General features: G+C 37.6%; 1 protein-coding gene across 2 annotated transcripts in view; it reads right to left on the bottom strand.

The window, feature by feature from the left end:
* Positions 1-453: 453 nt before the first annotated feature.
* Positions 454-11,206, bottom strand: part of LOC133454954 (guanine nucleotide-binding protein G(q) subunit alpha-like) — a 38,968-nt gene continuing 28,215 nt past the window's right edge. For both annotated transcript variants that reach the window (XM_061733711.1, XM_061733710.1), the window contains 5 exons: positions 10,928-11,082; positions 10,577-10,705; positions 4,277-4,406; positions 3,685-3,838; positions 454-2,652 (listed from right to left, as the gene is read on the bottom strand). In XM_061733711.1, coding sequence (XP_061589695.1) covers positions 2,462-2,652; positions 3,685-3,838; positions 4,277-4,406; positions 10,577-10,705; positions 10,928-11,082 — 759 coding nt within the window. In that variant the 3' untranslated portion in view covers positions 454-2,461. The remainder of the gene's footprint in view (positions 2,653-3,684; positions 3,839-4,276; positions 4,407-10,576; positions 10,706-10,927; positions 11,083-11,206) is intronic.

Here is an 11,206-nt window from a genome sequence, read left to right as displayed (position 1 = left end):
AGCTTAAATAGTAAATTAAGTGCTATTTTCTGTTTGCTGGGACTATTTTACTGGAACTCTTTGCAGAATTTTAATCAATAGTCAGCACTGGCGCATATTATATTTGGAGGACAATATGTTGACTGGAAAGCAGAATAAGCTTTTGATTCAAGGAACCCTTTAATCCATCCTTTCAAGCGACATGTGTAACTGCCACATTACTTTAGTGTCTGTCCTCCAAATATAATGGTTCTTTGGCACACTTTACATCCCCGTGTAAGAGACTAAAAATATGGACGGAGCGCTGCGGGCTCCAGCCAGATGGATGAATCACAGGAGGAGGATTTCAGGACAAACACGGCTCCAGATGAGCCGATAGAAAACAGCCAAAAAGACAAACACTTGAACGGTAAACTGTCAGCACACACTCGAGCTGATTTGTGAACACAAAGACAGAGAAACCTGAGCAGCAAATGAGCAAAATGGTTTATTTATTCAATTACTTTTAAGAACAGTAAAACTGCATTCAAAGACTACGGCAACACAAAAACGTGCCCATAAATTAAATAGTACAAAGTAGAGTGTGATTAATTTTACAAAACAAGAATAAAACTGTTGTGTAAACATTAGCACAGTGGCTTCGCATATGAGCTTTTTCTTTGTGCATGTGATACCTTTGATCTGCATTATTTCGGATCAGTAACGTACGAGTTTGAACCCTCATTTAACAGTTCCCTCATTTGCATTTTACCTTTAAAACAACGCCCTTGATGTGAGTTACAATAGAAAATAACCACAGCAGGAGCTTAGCGTACCGTAAGACATGACCGGTGTGCATTAAGAAATAATATAGACAGGGTAAATTTTCACAAAATCAGAACCCCGAAGGCATTTTGCGAATATTTACAACTGACAACATTTCTAGGGGTATTAAGGGGTGCTGGATCCAAATCTGCTGTATATGAAGCTCAAAAATGTCCCAAAATTCCTCAAAATCGAGAAATCCAACATGGCCGCCACCGCCAGGCTGAAATCTATTTTTCAGTATATCTTTTTGACTAAACAAGGTACAAACATGAATTAAATGTACTTTTGTAAGTTTTCCTACATGGGCAATTCGATGCCATATTCAGAATTGAGATGTAATGTGAAGAAACTGCTTAGATATTGCAAAAAAAAGTTGTTTTTAACTATGAATAATTACTCAGTTATTATTATTGTTATTAGGCTACTTTTACTTACTTTGTATTTTGTTTTGAGGTCAAATGTACAAACAAATGTACAAAAAGTTACGAACTTGAATTAAATGTTCACAGGTTTTCACACATGGGAATTTAACATCCTGTCCTGATTTAGATCACGTGTCAATAATCAGCACAAGTATAGAGAAAAAGGTGGTCATTAGTGATAAAGAGGTTGTCATGTAGGAAAACTTACAAAAGTACATTTAATTCATTTTTGTACCTTGTTTAGTCAAAAAGATATACTGAAAAATAGATTTCAGCCTGGCGGCCGTGTTGGATTTCTCAATTTTGAGGCATTTTGGGACATTTTTGAGCTTCATATACAGCAGATTTGGATTCAGCACCCCTTAATACCCCTAGAAATGTTGTATATTGTAAATATTCACAAAATGCCTTCAGCACTTTAAATAAGCACATTTTCAGAAATTCTGCCTAGACTAATAGTGTAAACTCTGATCTTTTTGGGAAATTATTTTTTTTAGGTACAGAAACTAGTCAAAACTTCCAATTAAAAAGTCCCTGAACTGAAAGAATATACTACATTATCCCTTTATGTATCCAAAAAAGGAAACTACATCAATAATGCACTCAAAAAGTGTTTGAAACAATGTTACCAAAGATGAACGTTAAGTTTACGATCAATTGAAACGAAATTTGCAGAAACCCTCTAAAGTGAAGCACAAGTATTATTTCTACACTTTACACCATCCGAGTTACACCTGCAATTAGATACGCGTGCCATTAGTGTTAACTTCTTCCCTCGCAGGCAAGATGACACAAACTAAGCATTTCAAACTGTTTTAAACTGATGGAGTTAGTGACGTGAGGCGCTCCAGCAGATTCCCTGAAGGAGAAATCTCGCACATCACAGTTCCTCATAAGGGCTTTGAGGCCACTAAAATACCCCCTCTTAATCCTTCTATGTGCATTTACATTGTTGCTGTTCAAAAGCGTCCACAAAGCGCTCCATAAATTTCAGAGTGCGTGCTATATTAGACTCCTCAGCAGGGCAGCACTTTAATTGGCGGGTCACACTTCATAATAACTGCAGACATCCATTTTCAAAGAGTCTAACAAGAAAATTTGAAATGCATCAGCAGTACAGTGATCTGACGACAAGCTCTGAAGCTTCTCAATTTCCTGTTTTGGATTATAGTGTGGAGGAGCTCACTACAGAACCCCCCCTTCCCCTGCCTGCTATACAAAGACGATTAAATTACAGCGGCATCACCAGCATTTTAAACCAAGTTGTGGTTCTCCAGGTTGCCCTGCAAGATGTGGTGCTTCACGGCGCAGAAGACAAATCGAATATTATCCGTATTCGTGGCGCATGTGAAGTGGGAGTAGATGATTTTGTCCTCGTTTGGATTGAGACTGACAAACATGTCCAGGATGAACTCTTTCACTGCTTGGATGTCCTGTTGGGCACCTGGCAGAAGGAAAGAGAGCAGAAGCCGTTTATGAACAGTGACATCAGTTTTGGTCAATTTAAACCAAATAGAACCGTTTGTGTTAGAATAAGCCAAACTAATTACATATGAGTAGGAATGGGCGATATTTTACCGTTCACGATAAACCGTCAAAAAAATTCCCCACGGTAAGAATTTGTCATCTCGCGATAAAAAATGATAAATTCCCGTTGATGACGTTTTTGTGTAAAGCTGATTTATGGTTCTGCGTTAAATCGACGCAGAATGTACGTGAAGGAAGGAAGGAAGGAAGGAAGGAAGGAAGGAAGGAAGGAAGGAAGGAAGGAAGGAAGGAAGGAAGGAAGGAAGGAAGGAGAGAGCAAGAGGAAAGAAGGAAGGAAGGGAAAAAAGAAGGAAGGAAGGAAGAAAACAAGGAAAGAAGGAAGGAAGGAAGGAAGGAAGGAAGGAAGGAAGGAAGGAAGGAAGCCAGAAAGAAAGAAAGAAAGAAAGAAAGAAAGAAGAAAGAAAGAAATGAGCCTGAAAGAAAAAAAAGAAAGAAAGAAAGAAATGAGCCTGAAAGAAAGAAAGAAAGAAAGAAATGAGCCTGAAAGAAAGAAAGAAAGAAAGAAAGAAAGAAAGAAAGAAATGAGCCTGAAAGAAAGAAAGAAAGAAAGAAAGAAAGAAAGAAAGAAAAAAAGAAAGAAAGAAAGAAAGAAAGAAAGAAAGAAATGAGCCTGAAAGAAAGAAAGAAAGAAAGAAAGAAAGAAAGAAAGAAAGAAAGAAAGAAAGAAAGAAAGAAAGAAAGAAAGAAAGAAAGAAAGAAAGAAAGAAAGAAAGAAAGAAAGAAAGAAAGAAAGAAAGAAAGAAAGAAAGAAAGTGTTGAAGTGGTATTTTTTTTATCATCATTTTTATCGTTATCGGGATAAATGCCAGAAATGATCGTGATAAATCTTTTAGTCCATACCGCCCATCCCTACATATGAGCTCATGTTTTGTAGCTGTACGAGGATGAATAGCGTTTATTCATCTTGTGTTCAAATGTTTCCTCTTACCGTCATACTCAGGGAAGTAGTCAACCAAATGTGAAGTTATGATTTTTTCCTCCAGTAGATCTATCTTGTTGAGAAACAAGATGATTGAGGAGTATTTGAACCATTGGTAGGATATGATTGTTTTGAACAAGGCCATGCTCTCCTCCATTCGATTCTTTTAAAAACACATGAACAACAGCTGAAACATTAAATAAGACATAAGACAACAGTAACCTCAGCATTTTTTCCCCCTGTGTGCATGTGCTTGTGATCAAATTCAATTGGCTTTAATCTCTTAGGGGAGAGTGAGCCTTGCTGAGAGGTGCCTTGTGCTTAACATAGCGACTAAAGAGCGCCCCCTGCAGGGGAAAAATGTGCACTGCCACAAAGGAAAGTACGGTTTTAAATGGAGAGAGACTGCAGAAATCTGGGTCATTTCCACCTAACACATTTGGCTTTAAACAAAGGAAACAATTCGTCTTTGTTTCCTTCGCTGGGATTTTTTTTTCTGTTTAATATCCCAAAGTGAGCCTCTTTCTCATCCTTTGCACAGCATTAAACGACTCTGGATATGGGGTAAGAGTCTCTTTTTAGGCAGCAGCCTGCTTCTCACCTCGCTGGAGGACTCAGCCAGAACTTGATCGTACTCGCTGAGCGCTACCAAGAACATGATGGACGTCACGTTCTCAAAGCAGTGAATCCATTTCCTCCTTTCAGAGCGCTGGCCACCCACATCCACCATCCTGCAGACACAAATTTGAGTATTATTAAATAATTTAAGTCTTTAAATGCACTGTAGGTAGGGCTGTGTGATTTTGGACAAAAATAAAATCCCGATTTTTTTTCTCTGAAAACCTGATTTTCGATTTCGATTTTTTTGGTAAAACTACAAAAGATAATGGAATAAATTATTTCAAAAATGTTATTTTTAAAGAAAAATAGCAAACAAATTCCCCTATTGGGAATGAAGTGCAATTGAAAGATACTGTAAATCCTCCTTGAGTTTAGTAAAGTGACAATATTTACAATTTTCTTGACCAAACAAAGACTAGACGAGCTCTGTCTGTAATGCAGCCAGCTGCAAAAAAGGAAAATCGATTTTCCGATTTTCTTTTTTTTAACATCTTTTTGATTAATAAATCCGATTTAGATTTAAAATCGATTAATCACAGAGCCCTAACTGTGGGTAACAAATAATAATGTAGCCCATTCTGAGATTAAGATTTGTCTTAAAAAAAATCCCAAACAGTTCATAATATGTCAGAATTTAGGATTTTTTTTTTTTTATTTTGATTTCTTAATCTGTTCAGGCACAATTATCTTGTAATGTCTTATACATACAATGATATAACCAATACAGTATATACATATTTATAAAACAATCATCTGTTGGTGCAGCAACATCAAAGGCAGACAAAATTAAAAGTTTGGCTCTGCTTTTATTTAATTTTTATCATATGTTAAATCAAAACTGCAAAACAAGATGAAAGTGAGTGAGCGAGGGACCTTTCATTAAACTTGCCATTAGAGTTATTTCAATACCACTATTGGAAACACTCACAGTAACAAAAATAATGGTATTATGTGGTTGAGTATTTACGTGTTCTACATTTACATTGTTTGACTGAGCTAGCTATCTAGCATTGTTAGTATTTGAAGCTGGAAAATCGGACCAGGAAAACTGCAGCATACAACATGCATTATGCACGCCTGTGGTTTCCAGACTAAAACCAAAACAAAACTGTCCTAGGGGACCAATCGGTGCTGAAAATGTTGGATTTCACTGCGTAACTGAACATGCTCTCTAGTTAATAGATATGCTTCAAATTAGGGCTGGGCGATATGGACCAAAAGTCATATCTCAATATTTTCTTGCTAAATGGCGATACTCGATATATTTCGATATTTTTTCTGTGCTATAATTGGGGTTTCCCCCAAAGCATTATAGCATAGCATCTCTGTTAGCTTCATTTTTTTCTGAGGCAAACCCTTAAAAAAACAGTCAGTTTTAATACAAAGCCTCGTGCCAAATGTCATACAGGTACATTTATTAACAGAGGTCTGCACAATATCAAAATGTATAAAACAAATTAAATAAAAATAAACTGCTTGCACATAGAATAAAAATGCTTCTAGAATAAAATAAAACAAATATCCCTTTCCTGCATAACAATTAAATTAAAATACACTGTGCAATTAATACAATGTAGACAGTAACAGGCAGACTTTTCCACTGAGGTTGACAGTTGTGCAAATGACAAAACATTTGTGCAAATCTCAAATAAAACATTCAAGTCAATTTGTCACAAAATAAGCTATATCAAAATCATAAAAAGAAAAAAAAAGAAATTAAAATCGATATAAAGGATATTGTCTCGTACCATATCGCGTTTGAAAATATATCGATATATATTAAAATCTCGATATATCGCCCAGCCCTACTTCAAATTAAGTTATTTAAAAAAAGGCATTAAATTTGTTATTTAACAAAATACCACTGCCATGGTAGCAATACCTTAGTATCGTCCAGAATGGGTATCAGAAAGAAACTGGTACTGGAATATCTCTACCTGTACTTGTTTTAAAGCACTTCATTGTCCATTAAGACATAACACGAACACGCTAGACCGTGTTCTGCCTGATCTCTGCCGTCTGAGTGCAACATGATCTGTTAAAACTGCTAAAACTAGCATTTTATGTGTTGGTTTCTGTGTCAGCTTGAGCAGCCCAAACGAGGTAAGCTTTGTTAAGTAAATTTACCTGACTGGCTAGGGCGGGCGATTTTGGACAAAAATAAAATCCCAATTTTTTTCTCTGAAAACCCGATTTTCGATTTCAATTTCAATTTTTTTGGGTAAAACTACAAAAGACAATGGAATAAATTGTTTCAATTATTTTATCTATATAAGAAAAATAGCAAACAAATTTCCCTATTGGGAATGAAGTGCAATTGAAAGATACTGTAAATCCTCCTTGAGTTTAGTAAAGTGACAACATTTACAATTTTCTTGACCAAACAAAGATGACTAGACGAGCTCTGTCTGTAATGCAGCCAGCTGCAAAAAAGGAAAATCCATTTTCTGATTTTCCTTTTTTTAACATCGTCTTGATTAATAAATCCGATTTAGATTTAAAATCGATTAATCGCACAGCCCTATGACTGGCTGTTCTTTGTCCGTTAGCATCACAGTCACCGGATGCTAACAGCTAAGAGTGTGATGTGTCTGTTGACTTGTTAGTCAAGTGTTTGCTTTTATAAAAATGTTTTTATTGTTTTATGGTGCCATTATAACATGTACAGTGCTTTTGTTTACTTTGACCAGTGCATGACAAAAAAGTGTTTATTTATATTACATTTATTTATATTATATATATATTTGCCACATTACAGCTAACAACGCTACTATGCAAAAAGCTATGATTTCACCAGCCATTCCTGCCGTAAGCTTCTTTTTCCATCGTTTCTGTTGCTTTCATATGTTTCACTCTCTTTGCCAGTTGTACTAAACGTTAGCCGGTAAAAAAACCCTCTCCCACTCTGTTAGTAGGGCTCAATTTATGACTGTTATGGACTGTAAGGTGCACAAGAACACAAAAATCCAATTATTCCTCCAATTCCTCTTCAGTTTTCCATTAGAAATATATAGAACAGGCTTTCTATCATTATGATATACTGCAACAATATAATTTCTTTATGGGAATTGTTCTCTATTGACGTAGAGATCTTTTAGTTGTGTATACTGAACAATGCATCAAGTAATAAAAAAATTAAGGAATCCAGTTATTTATTCGAGTGTATCATTTGTTATTGAGTTACTCAAGCTGTGTCACTGTAGGTAGGGCTGGGCGATATATCGAGTATAGCCGATGTATCTCGGCTTCTACTCTGTGCGATGTACAAAATGACTCTATCGTGCATATTCGAGTATAAATTTTCACGCATTTGCTTTTAGCCGCGGGCATTAAATTACAGGCTTTTCTCGCTCTCTCGTCTCATCTCTCTTTCTCTGAGACATAAAACAAGCGCACCCTGTTACACATGTCAGTCACGTGGTGTCGTGTGTGCATTATCATTGGCCCCCGACCAGCTGCAGGTGTCGGTGCTGCTCTCCGGGACCGCCGGTCACTTCCCCGCTTTAACTTTAACTTTCCCAAACTCGGCCTGTTTGCGCCGTGAGCTCATCTGCGCGGTTGCTACGCGCGGTGGACTCTTTTCAAAGCTAACCGGCTTAGTAAAGACGGGAGGGGACGTTTTCTCCTCGCACGACGCGAACGGCTCTGTGGAGAGCACGCGCAGCCGAGCCTTTAGGCTGATTTATGGTCCCGCGTTACACCAACGCAGAGCTACGGCGTAAGTGCGCGTCGCCGCGTACCCTACGCCGTAACATTGCAGTCCCTCCACCTACAATTTAATATAAAGGTGCTCTAAGGCAGTGATTCTTAACCATAGGGCCGCGGCCCACACTTGGGCCGCGAGCGCCATCTAGTGGGCCGCCAAAAGAAATTCAGTTTTGTACGTGTGGGCCGCGAGGGCCGCAGGACTGCATAGCAACTCCCAACCAAATGAGGAGAAGAAGACACTCGGCTAGCTGTACGTGTAATAGTAAGAGAAATGGTGTGTCTTTGCAGAGAAAATCCTTCATTTTGCACAGAGTAGGTTTAGATCCGCCAGGATTAGGGATCGATTAATTGGGTCTGCGCCCAGAGCAAGCGAGCGCGGCGTGCTCATTTATCCCGGCGCGTCCCCGCGGCCGGGGAGGTCGGCTGAGGCTGCCGCTCGGGCGGTGGGCTCCGTCGTTACTGCTGAAGGATGGTAGATGTGCGTGGGCTGTCGTGTCTGCTGGACTGGACTGTTCGGGCTTTCGAAAAAGCATCGTAAAGTAACTGCTGCAGCGCGACCAGAGAGCTGCGGTGCGGGCTGTGCCCGTCGCAGCTGATCAGGCTCGGATGAATCCCGACACACTGAGTCCTGACAACTTATTAATGTAAATAACTTAAAGTAAAATCAAACTAAGTTTTGTCCTCGCTGTATTTTTAAATATGCAACCCGGAATGGACAAATTCATCCTGTTCAGTCTTCCCACTGGGACAAAACCAGTGTCTCATACGTTCAGAGACCGTGGCGTTCAAAGTGCGAAAGTAAAACGCCACTGAAACAAAACACAAAGTTTTTCATCAAACATATCCACTCAAGTCTGAACTGAAGTCACAGAAAAATAAACTGACCATTTTAAAACATCCTGCCCATGTCCACATACAGCTGTGAAGCAGCTTTCTCCACAGTGAACATAATTAAAACTAAATATCGTTTCAGGCTCATCAATGAGCACCTCCACATGCATATGAGAACCTGACACCATCCAGCCCAGATTTAAAGTCCTGGCAGGAGAAGTTAGAGCTCAGTTCTCTCACTGAATAACAGAAAGTGGGGGCATAAGATTATAAGAGGGGAAGAAAGAGAAACTGCAAAACTGTTAAATTGTTAAGATGTGTTTATATTAATTTAGTATAAAAATGTGTTGAGACAATTAACAAAGAAAAGGGGAAATTCAAACTGCTGGTAGAGAAATAAAATAAGATAGCATTTGAAAAATAAAATAAAATCTACTTTATTTTTAAGAGAAAAATATATGTTTAATTCAAGTTAAACATGTTAATTGGCAAATATGTACTTTTTTTAATATAACAGTCAGATGCAGATGTTGATACAACTATGAGGCTACTTGAATATACACACACACACACACACACACACACACACACACACACACACACACATATATATATATATATACTTTATTAAAACTTAATTAAAATATTTACTCAAGCGAAGGTCCAGAACATCATAATATATATATATATATATATATATATATATATATATATATATATATATATATATATATATATATATATATATATATATTATGATGTTCTGGACCTTCGCTTGAGTAAATTTTCTCTAAATGGACCTCTTAAAGTTTTAGTTGAATACCCCTGCTATACAGTGTTTATATTTAATGGGCCCCGGGCCACTCTGTACTGAAAAAATTGGGCCCCAACGTCAGAAAGGTTAAGAACCCCTGCTCTAAGGGGCCCCTGCTGCTCAGAGCAGCTCATCCTGGTGAAACCTGGTCATTCTGGTAAAACCAGGTAAAACCAGGTCAAACCAGGACCAGAAGAGTCAGAGATGCAACGTGCACTTTCTATTTTGAAATTACACTTTTTATGTTTGTGCCACTCACTACTTAGTAACTGTTTAATAAATACAGTTTTGGTAAATTTGACCTATTCTCCCTTTTTGCATGAAAGTTTAAAATGAGCATATATTAATGCAGTATGAACAAGAATGCTTTAATGTAGACATATATAATCATCATACTGGTGTGATTGTAGCATCCAAGTGTTAATTCAAGGCTAAGGCAAAATATCGAGATATATATCGTGTATCGTGACATGGCCTAAAAATATCGAGATATTAATAAAAGGCCATATCGCCCAGCCCTAACTGTAGGTATAATAAATAAATACAAATAATACAAATAATAATAATAATAATAATAATTTTATTTATAAAATACATAACAGGCTCATCTGTTTATTTTTTATTTAACTCTACAGAGACTCTGTTCTTAGTTCTGTGTGTTTATAAAAAAAAAAAAGGGACAATGTATAATATATATATGTAATGCATAATTCGTATTTTTGATTATTTGTGTCCATGTTGTCATTGTATGTTGTTTTTTTTTTCTAGAAAGATAAAAAAAAAAAAAAAAAAAAAAATACATAACAGGTGACGACCAAATTCACAGTCTGTAATTTTGACCAGCTGCTGCAATGAAACCATTTAGACCAGTATAAATACATTTAAAAAACAAACGTAAAGGAAAAACAAAAGCAGTAAAACACCCACCTGAACACCACTTTCTCCAGGTCAAAAGGGTACTCTATAATGCCCGTCGTGGGCACCCGGACCCTCAGGATATCTTGCTGGGACGGCAGATAAGCAGTGTCAGCTATTCGGTCCAATTCATTCAGATAACTAATAAAACAGGAAGACAATGCAGAGTCAAGAAACGAAAATGTATTTATTTATTCAATAGTTACATTTGTAAGGGTTTGCTTTCAAGCCTCTTGCCCACGGCCTTAAATGGAAAAAACAATTGAACTTAAAGTTCTGAGTCCGTGAAAGAGATGGCTGGCAAATGCAGCACCAGGAGCTATTTGACAACGTCGGAGGAATTATTAGTCTGTTTGCACTCACTATTTGGCCGAGTCTGAGAGCTGGTATTCCCTCTTCCGACTGTAACATTCCTGAATCCCCGGGTCTCTCCACAGGCTCTTCAAGGCATCCACACACTGCTTTGATAATGTCGTGACCCTTTCCACATCAATGCTACCGACCAGACTGACGTTTGCCTGAACAGGAGAAAGAAGCACAAATTATTGAAAGGAAGATTTTGCTAAAAGCGATTCCCCCAATTACACTGTTGAGTAGGGATGGGCGGTATGGACTAAAAAATGTATCACGATAATTTCTGGC

Source organism: Cololabis saira, chromosome 11, assembly GCF_033807715.1.
Source record: "Cololabis saira isolate AMF1-May2022 chromosome 11, fColSai1.1, whole genome shotgun sequence".
Classification (NCBI taxonomy): Eukaryota; Metazoa; Chordata; class Actinopteri; order Beloniformes; family Belonidae; genus Cololabis; species Cololabis saira.
Note: the sequence above shows the minus strand (reverse complement) of the source record. Positions and strands in the feature narration are given on the sequence as shown.